General features: G+C 41.0%; 1 protein-coding gene across 7 annotated transcripts; it reads left to right on the top strand.

The window, feature by feature from the left end:
* The first annotated feature begins 773 nt into the window (after positions 1–773).
* LOC110492063 (ankyrin repeat domain-containing protein SOWAHC) lies at positions 774–26,610 on the top strand. Of its 7 annotated transcripts, XM_090202897.1 has the most exons (12): positions 778–1,085; positions 4,639–4,700; positions 5,142–5,432; positions 11,777–11,875; positions 17,985–18,035; positions 19,042–19,143; positions 19,322–19,333; positions 20,433–20,435; positions 23,793–23,879; positions 24,883–24,955; positions 25,114–25,215; positions 25,573–26,610. In XM_090202897.1, exons 1-12 carry the CDS (start codon positions 962–964, stop codon positions 25,746–25,748), a joined length of 1,182 nt encoding a protein of 393 aa, XP_090059023.1. In that variant the 5' UTR covers positions 778–961; the 3' UTR covers positions 25,749–26,610. The 7 variants fall into 7 exon arrangements, 4 of the variants coding, with proteins under 4 accessions (XP_036802848.2, XP_021421727.2, XP_090059023.1 ...); XR_016487291.1 differs by lacking the exons at positions 24,883–24,955; positions 25,114–25,215; positions 25,573–26,610 and adding an exon at positions 24,002–24,020 and having other exon boundaries at positions 19,322–20,435; XR_016487290.1 differs by lacking the exons at positions 24,883–24,955; positions 25,114–25,215; positions 25,573–26,610 and adding an exon at positions 24,002–24,020 and having other exon boundaries at positions 19,024–19,143; positions 19,322–20,435.
* The last annotated feature ends 66 nt before the right edge of the window (positions 26,611–26,676 follow it).

Genomic DNA, 26,676 nt, shown 5'->3' with positions numbered 1-26,676 from the left:
GTTGGGAGATTGAGAACCTATCTGGGCTAGCTAAAGCCAATTTGATAAAATTGCTAGGTGGCTAGTAGTATTACAGAGAAACAACAGGACAAATCTGACAGAGCACCTGCCCCTGTGCCGCCTATGATCACATTTATCTCTCTAAAATAGATAGGAATACTATGGAACAGATTTCCAAAATGAAAATCACTTGGAGCTGATTTGCTGGCGTTTTTACAGTATTTTATGTCCCCCCCCCAAAAAAATACGAAATAGTTTATATATTTTTTCTGAAAACTTAATAGAATCACTTGCCGGCCAAAATTGGCCTGCTGGGAACCCTGTACTATGGAAATGACCTTGATAATAGCATTTTCAGGAGTTAAATGCAACAACAACCAAAAAAAATATATACAAATATATCTATTCATATTTGTTTACAAGCATGATAGCTGTACTTTTAGTTCATGTTTTACTCAGCTTGTTGGCCATTAGCCTATCGAGTTCAAAGCATGTGTATGCATAAAACTGGTATTTACGACTTCATAACTTGTAAATTCCCTCCTCCCACTTGGTCACAAATAATAAACTTGCGGGAAAATGGAAAGATTTGTACACAAAGTAATCCACTGAGATGCATGGGTTAGGTTTAATGGGAATGTGTCCATCAGAGTTAAAGAGTTTGTAATTGTGCTTAAACACAATGGTTCAAGTTGGTCAGAAATATCTCTTATACCGTAACATATGCTTTCAAATGGCTTTTACCCCTCACAGTTTTCTTTCAGCACTGAAATAGTTAAACGGAGGGGGCGCAGTGAGTGGGTTGGGTTTGGTTGGAGTGAAGTTGGACATGTGCTACAAATGTTTGTTTTTTTCCTTCTCAAATTAGCCAGGGAGCGTACAATGTCATAGCAGCAAGACCATACTAACTCTAAAAGAAACATTTTTTTAGTCATAGAAAACGAGCACACATAAAGCAAGAATGGGTGATGTCACTGAAGAATCGTTGCTGGATTATTTCTGCTCAACCGGAGGGAAAGTAAAAAATGCTGATTTAATGAAAATATACAGGCCTTTCATTGGTCATAACGACATGCAGCTGCGTGGTAAGTAGCAGTACATTGTATCGGAAATGTGGAATTTCAAAAATGATTTCAACGAAACTGCAACAGTTGCTCTCATCAACTGCTTCGTGATGTATGACTTGACGCGATATCACCGTTTCTCGTCTCGTGCGACATCTGTCACGTATTTTAGCTGTCACAATAACATAGTCTGTGTGGTCCAGACACATCATATGATCATACATAATTAATTCCTTTATAACAATTATATTTCATGAATAGTTTCCCCTCAAACCCATTTGTTTATCATTGTTCCCAATTCCCGGTCGGGTAGCCGAAACTAAACATCTGTTTTACATTAAAGGGCCTTTAAACAGAACATTTACACCAGGAATTCTGTAATTTCCTTTCCTGAGACCAGTTATAGCTGCCTGAATTCTCTGGTGCCTGCTACCCAAGTCTTGCCTGAGATCCAGACCACAACAACCAACCATTTTCACCATTGGACTTTGGTGTTCTGTTGTGGTATGACAACAATGATTCACACTGATAAACAGTGTGATTATGGTGCTGCCTTTTAATTAATACCACTCAGCCCCTGAGTCATGAACACAACTCGGTATTATCCTGAAACCTGAGACTGTTACAGTTTTTTTGACAGCAAATATTTTCTCCAATGTCCTCCCTCAATTTGAGACTGATACCTGAAATTACAATATTGTTACGTTTGACCAATTACTTGCAATGCAATCCACCAGGGCATCATCCCGGCTTGGTTCTGGATAAAATAACGAGGCCCTAACATGTTTTGACAGGCGCTAGATGAATGATTATCCAATGTGACCTTGTATTTACAGTTGTACTGTCCAGATGCTATCTCAGTGGTACAGTTGTTGACAGAGGTTTCCAAATAAAGCTGCTTTGATATTGTGCTATCTGACATGGCTGGAGTGTCCAATTATGAAAATGATTTCCAGCACATAGTTCCAGTACTTAGTCATTTATAACAACACGTGTGTTCCCATTTTTTTTAATGGGCACGATTGCACGATAATAGTGTTTTAATCATAATGCAATCATTTAGGCCACAGGCACCACCAGCGCAACTAGATCGCTAATGAGGTGCTCTTTTTAATACGATTGAATAAAGTGGGAATATAGTGGGGATCGCTAACATTGCTGTGTCTGTCCAGTTGCTATGGCTATCTGTCTACCTTTTTAGCTAATGAATTACTGAACATGTAAACTGTCACCCCTGTACTAGTAAACCAGGAATTATTTTGTTGATGAGATGTAAGTGGCCACTTCCTCTGGATTTCCTGTTTTTGTGGACGTGAAGTTGTGAGCTATGCAACTGTCTCATTCAAAATGTTCTTTCCACTCCCTGCTGCTGTCAGGAAAAAGGAAAGAGCTCAATTGTTCGGGCCTATATTCTTACATACCTAAACATTCTTTCAAACACAGGGCTTCAGCCATTATTATTGTCTTGTTGAACTAAGATGGCCTATGTTAAGTGGTCTGGCCGGCTGGAGTAATAGGTACATTCTCAGAAACAGCAGCTTATACAACCTGACGTCTGTCAGCATCAAGTCTGAATATCGTTTCACAAACCCAGTTGTATCTGTCAGAGAGGAAGTTAAACAGTAAACTATTATAATAGCCATCAATTTGCAGTTTGTTTGGGTTCCCATAGGAAAGCTTTAATACTGCAGAAATAGACAGATAGGTTGGGGGTGGGCTTTTTGGAGATATGGGAGTAGAGTTGTTTGTATCTCTGCCTGCCTCATGTTGGCAGAGAGAGCCTTAGTTTCCTCTTCGTCCCTTTTCCCAGTCAGTGACTTTTTTCTGAGATGATTGTTTTGCAACTCGAGCTGTGTTTGGCCTGCAGAGGAATGAAGAATAAAAGCCCCTCCCTCTTGGAGCCCCTGTCGTGCTCCCCAAATTGCAACCTATTTCTTATAAAGTGCACTACTTTTGACCAGAGCCCTGGTCAAAAATGGTGCCCTAAATTGGGAGTAGGGTGCCATTTGGGACAAAAACCTGGCCTCTGCAAGAAGGGGAAAGATGATGAAGTAACAGGGAGGGCAGATCAACCACGATCAGCCACAAGTCTTCACAGGCTACACAATAATCTCAAATAGCCATCATGCATTCTTCAGACTCAATAGGTCTACGTCTTGGAATGCCAGTGATTCAACAGCCTGATTTAGAGAGGCTTGTCAACTAGAAAGATCTAGGGTCTCCCAAATGGTGCAGCGGTCTAAAGGCACTGCGTCGTAGTTCTAGAGTAATCACTACAGACCAGGGTTCGATACCAGGCTGTGTCGCAGCCGGCCGCGACCGAGAGACTCATGAGACGGTGCACGATTGGCCCAGCGCCGTTAGGGGAGGGTTTGTCCGGCCGGGAATTCCTTGTCCCATCGCGCTCTAGCGACTCCTCGTGGCAGGCCGGGCGCATGCATGCTGACTTCGGTCACCGGCTGTGCGGCTGGCTTCCGAGTTAAGCGAGCAGTGTGTCAAGAAGCAGTGCGGCCTGGCAGGGTTGCTCTCGAGTTTGCCTCTCCCGAGTCCATACGGGAGAGTTGCAGTGATGGGACAAGACTGTAACTACCAATTGGATATCCTGAAATTGTGGAGAAAAGGGTTAAAAAATAAATAAAATAAAATACAAATAAATTTAAAAATGAAAAAAAAAACCATTAAAAATAGATAGATTTAATCAATTGTAAGACAACACTTAATCCCATTAGAGTTCATTCCATAAGAACACTATTATTACATTATTACACTGTTAGACCAAATTATATTTCTTATCCTCATCATCCATTTTCTTTCTCTAATCCCCTCAAAGAATGAAAGTCTGGGGTTTTGGGAGAAAACAAAAAGTTATATCACATTTTTGGAACTTGATATGCCAACTCTAGAGATCCTATTAAATTACTAGAGGGGATATGTTATAAACCCCAAAGTTCCAGAATGAGGTGAAAATGGCAGCCATCTTGGCCAGGGAGAAATCCAAAACCAGTCTAATTGGAATGAATTGCAGTAGAGGCATAGGTGATGCATTTCCTGCTTTTACTTGTGCAAAACTAAAAGTACGGCATGTGATGTATCAGAAATTGTGTTATTGAATTATGGTCAACCTAAAATCTTGTAATATAATTTTTAAAAAACAGTTTATGTATAAATAGCCTCTAAAATATATGTAAATAGACCATAAATGTCTCATATTATTTTTTTATTGGAAAGCTGTGAGTGCTATTATATGATACAATATCAGTACTTGTTGCATTTACAACTTGTCTAAATCCTATCATCAACTGATTTGAGCCAGTGTATATATGGCTGTGAATTGCCGGCATTGTTTGAATGGAATGTTGGCATATTGCCAGTTAATTAGAAACATTTATGGAACCATTCCTCTAAAACCAGTAGGCTAGCTAACACATATACAGTGCAGATACATTATTCACGTTGATTTTGACTAACTCCCTGACCAACATGGCTGACATTTGGACCCTCATAAGAAGGTTCATGTCCATTCTAGTATTCTAATTCCTAATTCTATGATGCCAAAATTGTTCATTTTCCCCAGACAAATACAGAGAGGAGTTCAAACGGATCATCGACATGATTGCTGTTGTGAAATCAGAGAATGTAGGTGAACTTTCAACCATTTGTAGAAAGTGTGCTGTGATAAGTGTGCATAGTTCTTTAATGTTCCACACTCAAATTGAGTTGCCTTCCCACTATCTTTACTCAGCCATGGTAGTTAATTTGTTACAAATAAAATGATTTTCTTTTCTGTGTCTGTTTACTATGTAGTTTGCTATTCATCAATAGGATTAGGGCACCCGCCCTGTATTATCGGTTGTAGGACTACACAAGGTTATTACCATTCAGTTAAATAATAATTAGAAAGGGCAACTTACAAATACATCTCAAACAGTTTTAATTATTTCCACAATAAAATATATCTTAGTTTTGAAGAAATTCCACTCTGCATAATGATTTTATGTTTAGATCAAAGTTAAACTCTCCTATACAGTAGTCCTATACCCTCTTCCTCATCACCTGCCTGCCGTCTGTCCCGATTAGAGTGAGAAGTACCTGATTCTGAAGAAGAGGTACAGGCAGCAGGAGCAGGGCAGTGAGACAGAGCCTGGGACAGACAGACAGGCCAGTCCTGCGGCCAGCACTGCCAGGCCCTCGGCATCAGTCCAGCGGGATGTGTCGGGGGTCTCGTCTCGCCACACCCAGGGGGAACCAGACCTCCAGCCTGACCCGGCCAAGAGGGCAGAGGCGAGGAAGCCTTCACAGGTGATGTGGTTTGGCGGAAGCCCCAGCATTACCTTCAAAGAGGCACCCAAGCAGGAGCACACGCAGGAGGTGAGCTTCAACCATGATCAGTTTTTATGTTTTTTGTTTCCCACAAAAAAAAGAGGGATGAGATGCATTGATAGGTATGCTAGAAAGCTGAGAAGACCTCACACAAAGAGCATGGCATTAGAGCGGAAGAAGCATGGATTGAAAGCAAGACTTTGATACTATTATCCTTCTTACTAATTTCCAATCTGTCATTTTATGGACTTCTCAAAAAGTTAATTCTGTATTGTCTCAGATTTTTGTATATTTTTTATTATTATTATTTTTACAAATGGCTTGTGCAAGTTACCATATCTTTTACTCAAAGGGTGCAGCTGTTAACAACCTCATTCTGGTTGTCTTTCCTATTTGGTTTGAGTTGTGGAATTCGTATTGCATTTCCTAAAAAATGTTAGGGTTAATTGCACAATGATATTTTACCAAAGTAAAAACCAGCTGTTCAGTTTACACAATCTAGCAGAAGGGATTTCACTTAGGCTGCGTTTAGACAGGCAGCCTAATTCTGTTATTGTTTTCACTAATTGGTATTTTGGCCAATCAGGTCAGTTCTGAAAAAGATCTGATGCGAAAAGATCTTATGTGATTGGTCAAAATATCAATTAGTGGAAAAGAGGTCAGAATTGGGCTTCCTGTCTAAACGCAGCCTTAGTGTGTCTAGAAGCATCACTTAAAGAGAATATATGCCAAGCCAATAGTGTCAGTGTCCACATTAGTACGTGCAAATAATATCTCTACTCACACAGGAAAAGGGCAACAGCACAACACAAGTGGTTTTGGCATGAAGTGGACATATAGTATACTACCTAGAACTTTGTCAGAATTACAGTAAGCAGGTGTAAAACAAGAAAGCTAAATGTAGCATGGAGAGATGGTCTCTGTTGAATAGCAGATCCAAGGTAGGTGACAGGTGGGAATGAGGACCAATGGTTGTAGAAAAACAGTACTTGGATTTATTGCAGGAAATTTGGCTCGTCTTGAAAACATTGTCATAGCAACATTCAGGATACAAAATGACAGATGATGGCGAGTCTAAAGCTCAGCACGGTTCCTACTGCATTTTAAGACTAGGCTTAGATGTTAAACAGCATAACTACGGATTACTCTTTTTTCCGTGCTAAACAGAGCCTAACTCTACCCCTTACTAGGAGAATCAACCAGTACAGCTAACATCAACGGCCTATACATACAGGCCACCACAAACAAACTGCTATGGAGCACGTTGTAAAATGCTGTTCAACCCTGAGCTGAGAGAAAAGGATTGCCTTTCTACCTTTGCTCCTAAACCCCACCCATAATGATTAACCAATGAGAATGTACATTTAATTAGTTGAACTTTACTTTGTTAATTAGACCAGGCATGGAAAACATGAAGTTAATTGCATATTTAGTCAAGTGGACATTAGTTTAAAATACAGAGCTTGCATCAAATGGAACAGGATTAGAGCTACTACTCAGAGAGACTGAAAGTATGGGTGAGTTGCACGCTAATTATCTTAAATTGCCATACCTGGTTTAAACCTGAGCAATCAACTCTGTAGCAAGCAATTACCGTAAGGCACACCTATGCGTGGCAATGGATTGGTGCCGTGAATCCCAAATCTCCCCCTCGCCTCTACCAACTTGCTCTGTTGTCATGTGTTGTTGATGACGACAACTCCGACGGTGACTTCCGTCGAGTGGTGACGGGATCAATAAACCCATTAAATTCAGGACACACTTGTGACTTTGAATGATGCAATTTATGTTCCACATTTAATAATTAAACAAATTGAAATTAACAAAGATATAATCCTCTTAGATTTCAGTGTTGTGATGCAAAAATCCTAGCTAAATGCTTGGCGCATAGAATAAAAAAAGTATTGTCAGATATTATTCATCCTAATCAGACAGGTTTTTTTACGTTGACGATACATTGGAGATGATATAAAACAAGTACTGGAAACAATGGAATACTATGAAATATCGGGGACACCAGCCTGGTTTTCATAGCTGATTTTGAAGAGGCTTTTGATAAAGTACGACTGGAGTTTATATTTAAATGCCTAGAATATTTCAATTTTCGGGAATCTCTTATAAAATTGATTAAAGTTATGTATAGTGACGCTAGGTGTAAAATAGTACATAATTGCTACATCTCAGAGTTTTAAACTGTCTAGAGGAGTAAAACATGGTTGTCCATCGAAATGTTAACTGTTAAAATTGGATCCAACAATAATATGAAGGGATTATAAATCCGTGGCTTAAAAACTAAGGTGTCATTGTACACTGATGATTCATGTTTTCTTTTAAAACCACAATTAGAATCTCTCCACGGCCTCATAGAGGATCTAGATACTTTTGCTAACCTCTCTGGATTATGACCAAATTATGATAAGTGTGCTATATTGGATCACTAAAAAATTCAAATTTTACATAGTTTTACAAATTCTACATAGTCTGACAATAGTCTGACAGGTGGAGATGTGGACATACTCGGTATATAAATCCCAAAAGAAATAAATGATCTCACTCAATACATTTTTATAGGAAGTTAGCAAAAATAGATAAGATCTTGCTACCATGGAAAAGAAAATACCTGTTTATTTGTGGAAAAATCACCCTGATTTTGTCATATCACAGTTTAGCTAGTTGCTTATGGTTTTGCCAACACCTAGTGACCTGCTTTCTAAATTATATGAACAAAAAATATTACATTTTATTTGGAATGGCAAGCCAGAAAAAATGTAAAGGGCCTATGTATTTAATATATAAATCCAAATATAAATTCGGAGGGCAGAAATGATTACATATTAAAGCATTAGACCTTTCACTAAAGGCATCAGTCATACAAAAGTTATACTTAAATCCAAACTGGTTCTCTAGTAAATTGGTAGGATTGTCTCATCCTATGTTCAAGAATGGCCTTTTCCCCTTTATTCAGATTACAACTGCTCACTTTCGGTTGTTTGAAAAGGAAATAATCTCCAAAATATAATTATTTTTTAAACAAGCCTTACAAAGTTGGTTGCAATTTCAGTTTAATCCACCTGAAAAGACAGAACAAATAATACAACAAGTCTTGAGGTTAAACTCAAATATACTAATTGATTAAAAAAACTACGTATTTTTTGATGAAATGTTTAACAAATGTATAATTGTAGTGAATAATATCATAAATAGGACTGGTGGAGTTATGTCACACATGCAACTAACACAGACATATGGAAATGTCTGCTCTACCCAAAATTACGACTAATTGCAGCATTACCACAAAAATGGAAGAGGCAAGTAGAAGGGGAAAAAAGTAAGGAACTTGTCTGTCGGCCCTGTATTAAAGAACATAAATGGTTAAAGAAAAGTGTGATAGATTATAAAAACGTATACCAATTTCATTTAAGGACCAAAAAATTGACAGCTGTGCCATATAAATTGCAAAGAGATTTTCGATGTACTCATTCCATGGCACATGGTTTATGAATTGAAATGTAAAACAACACCGGATTCAAAACCTCACATTTTTCAATTTAAATTACTATACACATTTATTGCAACCAATAGAATGTTATAAATATGGAGGCTACAATCTTCCCAGCTCTGCAGATTTTGCTGTGAGGAGGCAGTCATTAGGTCATTTATTTTGGTATTGTCCATATGTAGCTCATTTTTGGTCACAGGTCCAGGAATGGCTGAAGAATTGCAACATTTGCCTAGAACTAACACTGTAGATAACAATAATGGGTGGTTTGAAAAGCCATAGTCAAGCAATCAATAATATAATTAATTTAGATAAAATGTTTCTTTAATTTATAATCTGTAGAAGCTATGAGAATGGAAAGGTTCAGTACTTTTGTGAAACATCAAAGCACAGTTGAAAAATAATGGCAAATAGAAATCCAAAATGGATGGTGTTAAGAGATAGATGGGAGGGGTTGAATGGAGCTGAAGGATGGGACTAATAACAAGAACACCAATGTAAAACATAACATTTGTCAAATGTATATAGGCTCAGAAATGTTGTGAAACAGTTACAAATAGAAATCAAACTGGAGGGACATCAGAAATAGAGGAAGGACTAAAAACAAACAAAATATAACTATTGTAAAATAGACTGTGTCTGTAAAATGCAACCACACTGCACACTACCCTAACCCATCTGGACAAGAGGCAAACCTAAGTGAGAATGCTGTTCATCGACTACAGCTCAGCATTTAACAACATAGTACCCTCTAGACCCTGGGTCTTGACCCCGCCCTGTGCAACTGGGTACTGGACTTCCTGACGGGCCGCCCCCAGGTGGTGAGGGTAGGTAACAACATCTCCACCCCGCTGATCCTCAACACTGGGGCCCCACAAGGGTGCGTTCTGAGCCCTATCCTGTATTCCCTGTTCACCCACGACTGCGTGGCCATGCACGCCTCCAACTCAATCATCAAGTTTGCGGACGACACCACAGTGGTAGGCTTGGTTACCAACAACGACGAGATGGCCTACAGGGAGGAGGTGAGGGCCCTCGGAGTGTGGTGTCAGGAAAATAACCTCACACTCAATGTCAACAAAATAAATGCGATGATCGTGGACTTCAGGAAACAACAGAGGGAGCACCCATCGACGGGACAGTAGTGGAGAGGGTAGAAAGTTTTAAGTTCCTCGACGTACACATCACGGACAAACTGAATTGGTCCACCCACACAGACAACGTGGTGAAGAAGGCGCAGCAGCGCCTCTTCAACCTCAGGAGGCTGAAGAAATTTGGCTTGTCACCAAAAGCACTCACAAACTTTTAAAGATGCACAATCGAGAGCATCCTGTCGGGCGGTATCACCGCCTGATACGGCAACTGCTCCGCCCACAACCTTAAGGCTCTCCAGAGGGTAGTGAGGTCTGCACAACGCATCACCGGGGGCAAACTACCTGCCCTCCAGGACACCTACACCACCCGATGTCACAGGAAGGCCATAAAGATCATCAAGGACAACAACCACCCGAGCCACTGCCTGTTCACCCCGCTATCATCCAGAAGGCGAGGTCAGTACAGGTGCATCAAAGCAGGGACCGAGAGACTGAAAAACAGCTTCTATCTCAAGGCCATCAGACTGTTAAACAGCCACCACTAACATTGAGTGGCTGGTGCCAACATACTGACTCAAATCCAGCCACTTTAATAATGGGAAATTGATGTACAAAATTTATCACTAACCACTTTAAACAATGCCACTTAATATAATGTTTACATACCCTACATTACTCATCTCATATGTATATACTGCACTCTATACCATCTACCGCATCTTGCCATCTTTATGTAATACATGTATCACTAGCCACTTCAATCAATGCCACTTTTATGTTTACATACCCTACATTACTCATCTCATATGTATATACTGTACTCGATACCATCTACTGCATCTTGCCTATGCCGTTCTGTACCATCACTCATTCATCTATCTTTATGTACATATTCTTCATTCCTTTACATTCCTTTATAAGGTAGTTGTTGTGGAGTTTTTAGGTTAGATTACTCGTTGGTTATTACTGCGTTGTCGGAACTAGAAGCTCAAGCATTTCGCTACACTCGCATTAACATCTGCTAATCATGTGTATGTGACAAATAAAATTTGATTTGATGATTTAAAATGTGTATAATACGTATAAACTGAAGGTAGAAGCCTAAGTGTTATTATTTATTAGTTTACTCCAATTGGGGGGGAGGGTGGTAAGGTTTGCAGTGAATAATAAAGGTATATTCTTAAAGTATGTATGTATGTGTGTATGTATATGCATATATATATATTTACCAAAAAAAGATATGGGGGATTGGAAATGATGCAGACAATTACATTGATGGAAGCAACAATCTTTCCGCAATATTAAGCTGATCCACCCCTAAAAAAAAGAAGGAAAAAAAAGATGTAATCCTCCGTAACAGTTAAACATTTAATTTGGAAGGTATTTCATTTGTTAAATGTGTCAAGCCTTGTAATCAGAAGAACATATGCACTGACATATAATTAGGCACGCCTCGCCATTATTTTGTATTCAATTGCGCAAACTCCAAACATATTGTGTTTTGTGGTGCGATAGCACTTGGCTGTGGAGCCTTCAACCTTGCCGGCTTGGAGGGTCTAATTAGCTCCTACACATTCGATCATTTTCACTCCCTCAGCTTTGGGAGACTTGTGCGTGTGAAGGTGCAAATGGAGGGGGAAGGGGGTGATTTGGGATTTAGCCGTGCACTTTATCTTAACCACACGTATATACTTTTACACTTTTTAAATTACATTAAGACCTTTTTTTAAATGGTGTTGAGGCCAAACTAAGGCTGCCTCATCACAGATTAATTCTGTATGTTGTCTCTGTGCCTCCAGGACCAGCACACCGAGAGGACCCCCTCACCGTCCATTTCAGAGAAAACCCTAGCGCACAGTAATGGAGAGGATGAGCTAGACAGGGACTCCGGGTCAAAGGTGAGAGGCTAGTGACAGCAGGAGTAAATCTCAAAAGTATTTTCCTTAATTCCTTGTGTCCTCTCTCCTCGCCTTATCTTCTCAACAAATCGGAGGGAAACACAGAGTGTTGGAGGAGAAGTTCTAAGGAGAAGATGTCATCCAATGCTCTTCTCACTTCCCTCTCAAAATGCCAAGCGGAGGCGAGGAGAGCAGGTCCTGGAGCCAGAGTACACAAGGAACAAGGAAAATACTTTTGAGATTAAACTTTCTCCTAATGTTACTTTGTCACATTTCACCGTGTTGGACATTTACAGGCCTTTGGCTCTGCCTCCCTAGTAATACTTATTATTTACTTTCTCTCTCTAAACAAAATAGTGAGTCATAGCAGGAACTGTTGCTGCAAAATTCCACCAGATGGCAGTAGCTAAATTATCTGGATTTAAAACTAACCATGGATGTTTGAGAGTGGGAAACAATATGAAGGGGGCAAGCATTAGCATTTGAATGCTGCCCTTTGTTCTGTCATTATGTAAAGCAAGTTGCAACAATATGTTTGAACTCATTAGAAAAATAATTCCGATTTTTGCCCATTAAACAGATTGAGATTAATCTAGAAAGATATAGGTTTCCTTGATGGCCCTAAACCTACAAGAAGGAGGTGAGAGGGTCCTGGCGAAGGGGTGCCAGGTAAATAACCTCTCCCTCAACGTCAACAAAACGAAGGAGCTGATCGTGGAGTTCAGGAGACAGCAGAGCGATCACGCCCCTATCCACATCGACATGGAGAAGGTGAAAAGCTTCAAGTTCTTCGGCGTACATATCACTGACAATCTGAAATGGTCCACCCACACAGACAGTGTTGTGAAAAAGGCGCAACAACGCCTCTTCAACCCCAGGAGGCTGAAGAAATTTGGCTTGGCCCTTAAGACCCTCACAAACTTTTATAGCTGCACCATTGAGAGCAGCCTGTCAGGCTGTATCACCGCCTGGTACGGCAACTGCCCCATCCGCAACCGCAGGGCTCTCCAGAGGGTGGTGCAGTCAGCCCAACGCATCACCGGGAGCACACTGCCTGCCCTTCAGGACAAACACAGCACCCTGTGTCAAAGGAAGGCCAAGAAAATCATCAAGGACCTCAGCCACCCGAGCACCAGAAGGCGAGGTCAATACAGGTGTATCAAAGCTAGCTTCTATCTCAAGACCATCAGACTTTTAAATGGCCATCACTAGCCGGCCTCCACCCAGTTACTCATCCCTGTACCTTAGAGGCTGCTGCCCTATGTACATAGACATGGAACACTGGTCACTTTAATATTGAAACACTGGTCACTTTAATAATGTTTACATACTGTTTTACCCACTTAATATGTGTATACTGTATTCTAGTCAAGGCCATCCTATTCAACTATTGCTGTACATATATTATTCTATCCTACGTATTCTTCAGATATACTACATATTCTATCCATAATGTCTATACATCCCATCACATATATACAGTGGGGCAAAAAAGTATTTAGTCAGCCACCAATTGTGCAAGTTCTCCCACTTAAAAAAGATGAGAGAGGCCTGTAATTTTCATCATAGGTACACTTCAACTATGACAGACAAAATGAGGGAAAAAAAATCCAGAAAATCACATTGTAGGATTTTTAATGAATTTATTTGCAAATTATGGTGGAAAATAAGTATTTGGTCACCTACAAACGAGCAAGATTTCTGGCTCTCACAGACCTGTAACTTCTTCTTTAAGAGGCTCCTCTGTCCTCCACTCGTTACTTGTATTAATGGCACCTGTTTGAACTTGTTATCAGTATAAAAGATACCTGTCCACAACCTCAAACAGTCACACTCCAAACTCCACTATGGCCAAGACCACAGAGCTGTCAAAGGAAACCAGAAACAAAATTGTAGACCTGCACCAGGCTGGGAAGACTGAATTTGCAATAGGTAAGCAGCTTGGTTTGAAGAAATCAACTGTGGGAGCAATTATTAGGAAATGGAAGACATACAAGACCACTGATAATCTCCTTCGGTCTGGGGCTCCACGCAAGATCTCACCCCGTGGGGTCAAAATGATCACAAGAACGGTGAGCAAAAATCCCAGAACCACACGGGGGGACCTAGTGAATGACCTGCAGAGAGCTGGGACCAAAGTAACAAAGCCTACCATCAGTAACACACTACGCCGCCAGGGACTCAAATCCTGCAGTGCCAGACGTGTCCCCCTGCTTAAGCCAGTACATGTCCAGGCCCGTCTGAAGTTTGCTAGAGAGCATTTGGATGATCCAGAAGAAGATGAAACCAAAATATAACTTTTTGGTAAAAACTCAACTCGTCGTGTTTGGAGGACAAAGAATGCTGAGTTGCATCCAAAGAACACCATACCTACTGTGAAGCATGGGGGTGGAAACATCATGCTTTGGGGCTGTTTTTCTGCAAAGGGACCAGGACGACTGATCCGTGTAAAGGAAAGAATGAATGGGGCCGTGTATCGTGAGATTTTGAGTGGAAACCTCCTTCCATCAGCAAGGGCAATGAAGATGAAACGTGGCTAGGTCTTTCAGCATGACAATGATCCGAAACACACCGCCCGGGCAACGAAGGAGTGGCTTCGTAAGAAGCATTTCAAGGTCCTGGAGTGGCCTAGCCAGTCTCCAGATCTCAACCCCATAGAAAATCTTTGGAGGGAGTTGAAAGTCTGTGTTGCCCAGCAACAGCCCCAAAACATCACTGCTCTAGAGGAGATCTGCATGGAGGAATGGGCCAAAATACCAGCAACAGTGTGTGAAAACCTTGTGAAGACTTACAGAAAACTTTGACCTCTGTCATTGCCAACAAAGGGTATATAACAAAGTATTGAGATAAACTTTTGTTATTGACCAAATATTTGTTTTCCACCATAATTTGCAAATAAATTCATTAAAAATCCTACAATGTGATTTCTGTATTTTTTTTCTTCTCATTTTGTCTTTCATAGTTGAAGTGTACCTATGATGAAAATTACAGGCCTCTCTCATCTTTTTAAGTGGGAGAACTTGCACAATTGGTGGCTGACTACATACTTTTTTGCCCCACTGTACATTACTGTTCAAAAGTTTGGGTACACTTAAATGTCCTTGTTTTTTTTAACGAAAAGCAAACTTTAAAAGGCTAACACAAAATAAAAACATCCTAGATTTGTCCTAGACCTCAAAAGTTGTCTCCTGATGTGGTTTAAGCATTGCTGTGGATTTAGTCCATCCATTTTTGTTGTTTTTTTTCTATTTAAAAAAAAAAGTGTCATTTTGAAAATAAAAACCTGAAAAAAGAATCTGGGGAAAAAACGGAAACCTGGAAAAACTAATTGGAGAAAACAGAATTTTGGGAAAAATATATTACATTTTATAGGACCCTACATATAATATAATAACCATCACATTGAAGTTAACTTGGAGTCAAGAGTTATGTCACGCCGCCAAACTTACCCTAGTAAAACTGACTATCGTACCGATCCTCGACTTCGGCGATGTCATCTACAAAATAGCTTCCAATACTCTACTCAGCAAACTGGATGCAGTTTATCACAGTGCCATCCGTTTTGTTACTAAAGCACCTTATACCACCCACCACTGCGACCTGTATGCTCTAGTCGGCTGGCCCTCGCTACATATTCATCGCCAGACCCACTGGTTCCAGGTCATCTACAAGTCCATGCTAGGTAAAGCGCCGCCTTATCTCAGTTCACTGGTCACGATGGCAACACCCAACACAGCACGTGCTCCAGCTGGTGTATCTCACTGATCATCCCTAAAGCCAACACCTCATTTGGCCACCTTTCCTTCCAGTTCTCTGCTGCCTGTGACTGGAACGAATTGCAAAAATCGTTTAAACATCTGCTATCTGAGCAGCTAACCGATCGCTGCAGCTGTACATAGTCCATCGGTAAATAGCCCACCCAATTTACCTACCTCATCCCCGTACTGTTTTTATTTATTTACTTTTCTGCTCTCTGATCATTTATCACTCCAGTGTTAATCTGCTAAATTGTAATTATTCGCCTACCTCCTCATGCCTTTTGCAAACAATGTATATAGACTATTTTCTTTATTTTTCTTCTGTGCTATTGACTTGTTTATTGTGTAACTCTGTGTAACTCTGTGTTGTTGTCTGTTCACACTGCTACGCTTTATCTTGGCCAGGTCGCAGTTGTAAATGAGAACTTGTTCTCAACTAGCATACCTGTTTAAATAAAGGTGAAATAAAAATAAAAATAAAAAACATCTTGGAAAAGCACGAAAAGTTTATCGGCAGATTTATCTTCACATTGTGGTTAAATTATCAGTGATCACGCGAATGTCCAATATAGGCTAAATGTCGAGGTTAGGCTATTAGTTTAATGCTGGTGACTTGGTGTTTGGCTGCCAATTATCAAATACAATGATTTTGCTCTTCTCCATATCTCATCATATAACCTGTTCGCCTTATCAGCAAACTCTTGTCTAAAGAGCATGGGCCAATGCCAGATTGGGCAAGATTAGTTATTTATCGCAACTTTTTTTGTGACAAAACCATCAGGAGAGTTGAAAATGCGATGGAAACTCATTTACTTTTATTTGGTACATGGGAACTTTAACCACAAAAGTCATTTTTATGTGCACTATGTTATCACACACAGCCTTTTATCAGCAACAGGTCAGTTTGATGGAAACACCTGCCGTGACAAAAAGTTTTTTTTGTTTTTTTTGCGTTTTTATGCAGTTTTGACAATGTTCACATTCAAATCTGTCGCCAATTGGATGGAAACTTAGGTTGTGTTCCTATCTTGTTGAATGGGATGTAATCTAGATCTCTACAACTACATAGATCACAATAACGTAAAAGGGCCTCCTGAATCTCACCACCTCTCTTATGTGACAACATTAGAATGTGGGAGTTGTATCAAAAAATAATTGATGCTGTGGAAAGAACCAGTTGTCAGCAAATATTCCCTTGTCTAAAAAAAGCTGTTTCTCTGTGGCTGGTTGAACTTCCTCTTTGCGCAGTTGTATCTCTGCCTGTGCTACTCTCATTTTCTCTTGAAGCGCTTGGGAAGCTGAAGTATCACTCTGTTCTAAACTGTGTTCTAAACCCTGGTTCTAAACCTCAAGACAAAGAGAATGGAATTACATGACAGAGAGGAGGAAAGTGCTGAGAGATTCACTTGACAAAATGAAACTCAACTATAGAAAAAAAATTCTGCCCAACAATATTTTTCTTCCCCTGTTTTTTTTATTTCCAGCAGAGAAAGTGGACATGTGCCAGTGGATAAATAGGCCTCCACTTTTCGTGTTATACAAGGCATGTATGACAGCGACATGAAAGACGTTGGTGTTTTTACATCATGTCCCTGTATGATCTCAGAACAATTAGCAATCAAGTGGTTGACAAAACAAAACATATAGAAAACGGCCATTTTCTCCCCACATTAATCAGCCAGAATGACACTTTTGTGCATTCAGAGAAATGTGTGCTTTAATTTCGGGGCATTTCTGACCACGTTTAAAACAAAGGGGAACACAGATGGTGGAATGGTCTCTGACCAATGTATTTTTTTATTTAACTAGGAAAGTCGGTTAAGAACAAGTTCTTATTTACATTGACAGCCTACCCTGGCTGACGCTAGGCCAATTATGCGCCGCCCTATGAGACTCCCAATCACGGCCGGATGTGATAAAGCCTGAATTCGAACCAGGGACTGTAGTGACACCTCTTGCGCTGAGCTGCAGTGCCTTAGACACGCTGCACCACTCAGGAGCCCTAAGGTCCACAGACAGACTTGTCTATTGGTTAACAGTGGAGTTCACAGTTATTATTACATTGACCCCTTGGTGTGAAAAGCTCACTTTGCCTCCATCCTACCTATCTGTCTGACACTTGTTGGATCACTTCGTCCCTTTTGATGTCTGAGGTGATAAACATACAAACATTGTGATTGATTGGTGTGTGTGTGTGTGTGTGTGGGTGTGTCTATTAGGGCTTTAGGACATTCATTCTTCATTCCTATGTGGAACAACATAAGGCTTTGGTTGGGAGAGATGTCCCTACTGCTTCAGCATGCTGGATCAATAATACTCATATCATTTGTCTTATTGTCTGTCTCTTTCAGTCTGAGTCGGAAGAGGAGTGTATGGGCAGAATGCGCTCCACCCCAGTGGCTGTGAGTTTCCACATTTATATATGCTAATAAATACAGTAACAGTCAAATGTTTGGACACACCTACTCATTCAAGGGTTTTTCTATATTTGTACTATTTTCTGCATAGTAGAATAATAGTGAAGACATCACAACTATGAAATAACACATATGGAATCATGTAGTAACCAAAAAAGTGTTAAACAAATAAAAATATATTTGCGATTCTTCAAAGTAGCCTCCCTTTGCCTTGATGACAGCTTTGCACACCCTTGGCATTCTCTTAACCAGCTTCATGAGGTAGTCACCTGGAATGCATTTCAATTAACAGGTGTGCCTTGTTAATTTGTGGAATTTCTTTCCTTCTTAATGCGTTTGAGCCAAGAAGTTGTGTTGTAACACTGTAGGGTGGGTATACAGAAGATAGCCCTATTTGATAAAAGACCAAATGAACAGATCATCTCTGCATGTGTTGTTCCCACTGTGAAGCATGGAGGAGGAGGTGTGATGGATTTTGGGGTGCTTTGCTGATGACACTGTCTGTGATTTATTTAGAATTCAAGGCACACTTAACCTGCATGGCTACCACAGCATTCTGCAGCGATACGCCATCCCATCTGGTTTGCGCTTAGTGGGACTATCATTTGTTTTAAATGGGACAATGACCCAACACACGCCCAGGCTGTGTAAGGGCTATTTGACCAAGAAGGAGAGTGATGGAGTGCTGCATCAGATGACCTGGCTTCCACAATCACCCGACTTCAACCCAATTGAGATGGTTTGATTTGTTTAACACTTTTGTTTGGTTACTACATGATTCCATATGTGTTATTTCATAGTTTTGATGTCTTCATTATTATTTACAATGTAGAAAATAGTAAAAATAAAGAAAAACCCTTGAATGAGTAGGTGTGTTCAAACCTTTGATTTGGTACTGTACATATTAGACATGAATATTCATAATACTGTACATACTAGACGTGTGCTTCATGGACACTATCCATTTGCTTAGCTCATCCAATCCCTACAGCTGGACCCCGTGGAGAAGGAATGGATCTACTCTGCTACTTGTGGCCGTCTCTCTGACCTCTCCCAGCTGCTAAAACAGGAGCCCTCCTTGGCCAACAAGAAGGTAACCTCTACCCATCCACCTCTGCCCCTCACAAAGGCCAAGGTTTCCAAAACTACCTTGATGTGTCTGCATGACATTGCAGTATACATCTTGTGGATAAATGGGTAGCTTTGTTTAATTGGATGCAACCACTAAATGTAGTTTCCCTCCTTCCCTTTCCTTCATTTGACTAAACCAGGACTTTGTTTCAGTGAGTATACTTTCTCCACAACTTTAATTAGGAATATTTGTATTACATTTCTATTATAATTGACTGATTTGTGTTCTTTATTTTCTTTTTGGAATCTGCTATGACTGTCAGGGGGTAAGTGAATTAAATATTGATATGGCCTACTTTATATCTTGTTAATCTCAATTCTTGACAATCATTTTCTAGATTTCTAGAAAGTTGATCATATTCTGAAATGATACCTATTGTTTTATGAAACCTATAAAAATGCATTTCAAATAGTCGACATTCCATTGTTATTTTTCCGTTAGTTGTATTCTAAAAACCCTGTGATGTACACACATCAAGATCATGCATTTCAAAGGCGCCGCTTTCAAAAGGATTATGGAAGATAGCTTTTTAGCTCCTGGATTCCCCCCCCCCCCCCCCCCCTTCCCCCTGACAACCCAAATCCCTTTATTGGTCTCCCTGTGCGCTCAAGAGATTTGGGTTCATGTTTGTTGTCCCTCCCCTGTGTTGGGGTTCTCACACTGTCCTGTGTCAGACCACCTTCTAAGACCTATCCCTAAGCCCCTGCCATCAGCATCCCCACCCAGACAAGATACCAGGGTCGCCATTGAAGTGCAGGGAGATGGGAGCGGGGATTAGAGAGAGACTCTTAATGCACCACAAAGACTTCAACCACTTAAAGATAATCTGAAAGTTATAGAGCAGGCTGGGATTAATTGAAGAACAGTGTTGGCCATGTCCCCGGGAAGGAGCTAAATCTCCCTCGGGCGGCTTTGATGCCCCCACCTTCACTCTTCGGCGGTGAAGTCACTCTTACCTAGGGCCTGAAGTTGAGGTCTGGGTGCCGTTTGTGGACAAGTTCTGTCCCCATCAGACAAAGTTTAGACCACTCATAAACTTTGACCTTCCCAATAGCAGATAGATTGTGTACCTACACTCTCCTCCTCAACTGTCATTGACAGGGAATGGCTAATTCAAAGACCCACATATGTTAACCCCATCTAACATAGCCTATTCCTTCCTGATCTCTGTCCTTTTCGTCCTCTACACGTGACATGTGCTCCCCACTTCTGCCGTGCTGGACTGTGACGTACTTCCTCTGACCCTGCAGTTTGTAAGTAAATCATTCTCCCATCACTCCTCAGTGGTCTTACTATGAACAGGAAAGTGTCACAGGCCATAGGTCATTTTGTCCAATGTTTCCTCTTGATCAACCCTTGTCCCTTTGGACACTACTAACTCCCACGTTGGGTGCATGACACCCACCCACCCACACACACACACTGAGTGTGTCATCAGTCAGGCAGGAACGCGGGAGGTGGCCCCAGCGGGCTGGGACAGGAACGAGAGGCACGAGGAGGGAATAACGTCACATCCTGTCCCATCTCGTCCATCACTCCCGCTCACTAGGAGACCCGCCAAGCTGCCACTCAAACGGCCCAGCCGACCAATCCGTCTTCGGCGTGTGACAGGGCGGGCAACAGAAATGGAGATACTCAGAGCCAGACTTCATCTATCACAATCTGTGTCCCAGACTGGTTTTGGATATCTAGAAGTGCATCCCCCCCCCCCCCCCCCCCAACTGCTCTGAGTCCTAATATCAAGGTTGTGATATAGTTCACCAAGTTCCTGATGTAGTAGCGTGTAATTCAGGAGATGAAGAAATGCCATTTAAGGCCTTGAACAAGCACAAGGATGTTCATAGTTGGTGAGCTCAAGCTGCCTAACCAACTCTAGTAAAGGAACACCTTTACTAGTCTTGATTGACATAGGTAACCTACTTCTCATCATTGTTCTGCTCTCCCTGTTCCATGTCTGGAGTCAGACTGAGAAACATAGACATTGTGGTTCAGAGGCTGACATTTGCAGCCAAGCTCTGCACACTCAAGAATAAGTCCCACGCAAACCACATACAACTTTCTGACATAGTGCCGCTGCTGTGATCAACTGTGTTACTCTTGTCAATGGGTCTCTGAGCACTTCAGGCTGTGTAATTACGGGCGATTCAGCAGGTGAAATTGTGGGCAATTGTCTGCATGTTGTCTCTGAGCGTGTGTGTGTGTGTGTGTGTGTGTGTGTGTGTGTGTGTGCGCGCACACAGCGTGGGGGGGGCACACAGGGGGCACACAGCGTGGTGGGGCCCTAGCCTTGTCTTTCTGATGGCTGAGTGCTGACAGTAGGGCGATTCCTGGGTGGGTCTGCCTCGCTCCCCTCTGAGGGTCACACCAACATCATCAATCTTCCTCCCTGTGACAGGCGGCCCCCCCCCCCCCTCCCCCCTGGTGTGGGCACAGTGCAGTGTTGTTTTGTAATTAGGCTCTGTTAGATGGCAGGAAACCATCCCTTCGTCCCTCCCTCTACCTCTCCCTCCATCTCTCCACTCCTCCTGTGCACAGCTGGCCCACCGCTTCAGCCAGCCTATCAGAACTCTCATCTGATCCACACTGTTGAAACCACTTGGTAGAGGAGTAATGATGCTATGCCAATTACTATCTACTGACTAACCACTACTGGGAATGTATCTACAAGTATCTGTGTATATGTCAATACAATACAAGCATTTCGTTACACCCACAATAACATCTGCTAAACATGTGTATGCAACCAATACAATTTGATTTGTGTGTACATCAATACAATGATCTATGTGCATGTCAATTCAATACAAGTCTCTGTGTATATGTCAATACAATACAAGTATCTTTGTATACATACAGTGCCTTGCGAAAGTATTCGGCCCCCTTGAACTTTGCAACCTTTTGCCACATTTCAGGCTTCAAACATAAAGATATAAAACTGTATTTTTTTGTGAAGAATCAACAACAAGTGGGACACAATCATGAAGTGGCACGACATTTATTGGATATTTCAAACCTTTTTAACAAATCAAAAACTGAAAAATTGGGCGTGCAAAATTATTCAGCCCCCTTAAGTTAATACTTTGTAGCGCCACCTTTTGCTGCGATTACAGCTGTAAGTCGCTTGGGGTATGTCTCTATCAGTTTTGCACATCGAGAGACTGACATTTTTTCCCATTCCTCCTTGCAAAACAGCTCGAGCTCAGTGAGGTTGGATGGAGAGCATTTGTGAACAGCAGTTTTCAGTTCTTTCCACAGATTCTCGATTGGATTCAGGTCTGGACTTTGACTTGGCCATTCTAACACCTGGATATGTTTATGTTTGAACCATTCCATTGTGGATTTTGCTTTATGTTTTGGATCATTGTCTTGTTGGAAGACAAATCTCCGTCCCAGTCTCAGGTCTTTTGCAGACTCCATCAGGTTTTCTTCCAGAATGGTCCTGTATTTGGCTCCATCCATCTTCCCATCAATTGTAACCATCTTCCCTGTCCCTGCTGAAGAAAAGCAGGCCCAAACCATGATGCTGCCACCACCATGTTTGACAGTGGGGATGGTGTGTTCAGGGTGATGAGCTGTGTTGCTTTTACGCCAAACAGAACGTTTTGCATTGTTGCCAAAAAGTTCAATTTTGGTTTCATCTGACCAGAGCACCTTCTTCCACATGTTTGGTGTGTCTCCCAGGTGGCTTGTGGCAAACTTTAAACAACACTTTTTATGGATATCTTTAAGAAATGGCTTTCTTCTTGCCACTCTTCCATAAAGGCCAGATTTGTGCAATATACGACTGATTGTTGTCCTATGGACAGAGTCTCCCACCTCAGCTGTAGATCTCTGCAGTTCATCCAGAGTGATCATGGGCCTCTTGGCTGCATCTCTGATCAGTCTTCTCCTTGTATGAGCTGAAAGTTTAGAGGGACGGCCAGGTCTTGGTAGATTTGCAGTGGTCTGATACTCCTTCCATTTCAATATTATCGCTTGCACAGTGCTCCTTGGGATGTTTAAAGCTTGGGAAATCTTTTTGCATCCAAATCCGGCTTTAAACTTCTTCACAACAGTATCTCGGACCTGCCTGGTGTGTTCCTTGTTCTTCATGATGCTCTCTGCGCTTTTAACGGACCTCTGAGACTATCACAGTGCAGGTGCATTTATACGGAGACTTGATTACACACAGGTGGATTGTATTTATCATCATTAGTCATTTAGGTCAACATTGGATCATTCAGAGATCCTCACTGAACTTTTGGAGAGAGTTTGCTGCACTGAAAGTAAAGGGGCTGAATAATTTTGCACGCCCAATTTTTCAGTTTTTGATTTGTTAAAAAAGTTTGAAATATCCAATAAATGTCGTTCCACTTCATGATTGTGTCCCACTTGTTGTTGATTCTTCACAAAAAAAATACAGTTTTATATCTTTATGTTTGAAGCCTGAAATGTGGCAAAAGGTCGCAAAGTTCAAGGGGGCCGAATACTTTCGCAAGGCACTGTAAATAGGGCAACTCCTGTGTCGGTGTTGCAGTAAAGTGCTTTTGTTCTGTATAGGGAAATAGTTTGGTTCAAACGTCTGTATTTTGTGAATGGCTCACATTTCCCTCTCCTTGTTCTGGACACAGACAGCTCTTCACTGGGCAGCCAAACACGGCAAGGAGGACATGGCTACCATGATGGTTAACGCAGGAGCTGATGTGAACACTAAATCTGTGAGTTTGCTCTTGTTTTTTTGTGAATATAGGCTGTATTGTAATTTCTTAGGAATGGAATGCTATAAAATATTGTCGAACCGTAGTAATAACATTACTACTGTTTTTTAATTTTCTTTCAGCATGTGAGTACCTCCTCTTTCAGTACAGTATATCATAAGCAGGAAGTGATCAGTGTTTGTATATTTGGAGGCCGGCCAGGCAGATTTGTTACCAAGGCAATGAGCCCATGGGTTGCGGCCAGGTTAGTTATCTTGTTTTCTGTGGTGTTGGTGATATAATGTTGCATCGTAATGGTTCCTGTGAAGATCCAGCTGTGCAAATTCAATACAGCAGTCAAAACACACACACACACACACACACAGTCTTGTATAACTAACCTTGTGGGGATACATAATTCAAAATCCTATTTTCCCTACACCCTAACTCTAACCCTTACCCTAACCTTAACCCTAAACCTAACCATAGCTCCTAACCCTAAACCTAATTCTAATTCTAACCTTAACCCCCTACAAATAGCATTTTACCTTGTGGGGACTAACAGAATGTCCCTAGTCAGTCAAATATTTGTTAGTTTACTATTCTTAAAACACGCCCACAGAGTGTCTACTAATAAATCATGTCAATTGTGTAAATGTATTACCGTGCCAAACTCACAACTATGGCAATTTTCTGAGAATAACTAGCCAATTATGTATGTGGTCATTATGTTGTGTTGCCATAACCTCTGGTAATTTGTATATTCTCTCCTTTCATGTTTTCATTGGCTGTGTTGGGGCCATGGGGAACTCTAGGGGGTAGGTCTTAAAACGCCTTGTACATTTGTCCAGGGTTAAACCTTGAACTCTGCACACAGTGGATGTCAGAGGTTATGTTCAAATAGTTGTATTGGACAGCCTGTTTTGTTCTTGAAAAAAAAAAATGGTTATACAATTAGCATTATACCCCTATGTCTTTGGTGGGGAATAAATTTGCATAATTTTCCACTTTTTTTGTTTTGCAGGGCTATACACCCCTGCATATTGCAGCATTGCATGGCCATCGACACATTTTGGAGCTGCTCATTGGAAAATATGGTAAATGACAGGGAAAGTTAACCCACATGCTTTTTTTTTATTTTGGGGTGTGGAATCAGTGCAACAGGTAATCTATTATCTTTCTGCCATTGATTGCCTTTTTCCAGCTACATGTTTTCTTATAGTCATTGTTTGACATGTTCTTCCTTTCCTCTCAGGTGCGAAGAAGAATCTGCGGGACTACAGCGGCCATCTTGCCTGCCAGTACCTGAACATCACGGAGTCTACAGAGGATGACCGAGCAGCTCCAGAGGAGACACGTGAGTGTCTCTTACTATTTTGTTTTTGACTCTCTGACGTCTCTGAAATGTTGTCTAAACGCAAGAAATGAACAAAGACCACAATATTTCCCTCCCCGGTCTGATACAGAATAACATTTGTTACTAAGATCAAAACAGAGCCCAAAAAAGGTCATCCTTACCGTTAGGTTTCAGCCTTACATAGAATGTATTACCGTTTCAGCCTTACATAGAATGTATTACCGTTTCAGCCTTACATAGAATGTATTACCGTTTCAGCCTTACATAGAATGTATTACCGTTTCAGCCTGACATAGAATGTATTACAGTTTCAGCCTTACATAGAATGTATTATATGGTGGTCTGTATTTTGTTCAGAATTCCCCGAGTTCCAGGCCAGAGACCACGGTAGGAACAGGAAGTTGGTCTCGTTGTTCCAGTCCAAGAAGAAGTGGGGCTCAGCGGAGGAGCTAGCCCCTGTAAAGGAGAGGGTGGCACTAGCACCCCATCAACTCATGGTCCCCGCATTCAGACCCAGGAAATTCTCACGCTAAAAAAGAAGCTTGCCAAATGTCCCGCATTCCATGGCATCACAGAAATGACATCACAAAAAACATGTTCAGTCACTGTGTGTTTATTTGAATTGTAATGTATGCTTTTATATTATGTATTCTGTATGCTTTTATGTTGTAGGGAGCTGTAACTATTGAGTTGTTTAGTTTGTTGTTTACTGCCTTGATTGCTACAATACAATCTCCCAAAATGATTTGATTATCATTTAATTCCATTTTAAAAGTAGAATTTGATTCTAGTGAGACAAAATGTGACATTCCATACGGAGCTATTTGGCATGCTGCATTTGTTTTCTTGCTCTTTCAATTGAGTGTGTATTTGAATTTCACTTGCCTTTTTCCTCGCACCGTGTTTAGTGAAGACCGTGCCCGAATGTGTAGTTTCCAAGCCGATCTGACGTTCCAGATTTGAAGTGCCACGTTTACAATGTTGATGATCGCACTTTAACATTGTCAGTTGGTTGATTTGTCATAAGGGACACTATTTTCTATTGGTTCACCCTCTGTATTTCTCATTGTATTTCTATTGAAGGAGGAAAACGAGGGACAATCTTTTTTTTATTGTTTCACCCTCTGTATTTCACGTTGTATTCAATTTGTATTTCACGTTGTATTCTATTGAAAGACAAAACAATACCAGAGTACTGGCATAGAATAGTCCGTTCATAATTAAGTGTCTTATTCAATTGGGAAACAAGTTAGTTGATGTGCCATGGCTTTGCATCATGTTTTTCCTCAAGTTGTTTGTATTGCCTCAAATTGAACCTGCCTCTTCCAGCTTGTTTTGTTTTGCACATTATTTATATTTGAGATATTTGTATATTAAAGTGCTATGCTGTGCTACTAATTTTGTGTTCACTTTTTAACCTTTATGAGAGTCACAGTAGGTGGAGTTCTACCAAGTTAACTT

This window comes from Oncorhynchus mykiss, chromosome 16 (genome assembly GCF_057628025.1).
Source record: "Oncorhynchus mykiss isolate SJ-2025 chromosome 16, ASM5762802v1, whole genome shotgun sequence".
Taxonomy (NCBI): domain Eukaryota; kingdom Metazoa; phylum Chordata; class Actinopteri; order Salmoniformes; family Salmonidae; genus Oncorhynchus; species Oncorhynchus mykiss.
This window is presented reverse-complemented; position numbering and strand designations above follow the sequence as displayed.

Bases quoted from the DNA above. Each gene is read 5' to 3' on its own strand.
- LOC110492063 (XM_090202897.1), top strand. From the start codon at position 962: ATGGGTGATGTCACTGAAGAATCGTTGCTGGATTATTTCTGCTCAACC. The intron at 1,086-4,638 runs GTAAGTAGCAGT...CATTTTCCCCAG, and splicing joins TAACGACATGCAGCTGCGTG to ACAAATACAGAGAGGAGTTC. The intron at 11,876-17,984 runs GTGAGAGGCTAG...TGTCTCTTTCAG, and splicing joins ACAGGGACTCCGGGTCAAAG to TCTGAGTCGGAAGAGGAGTG.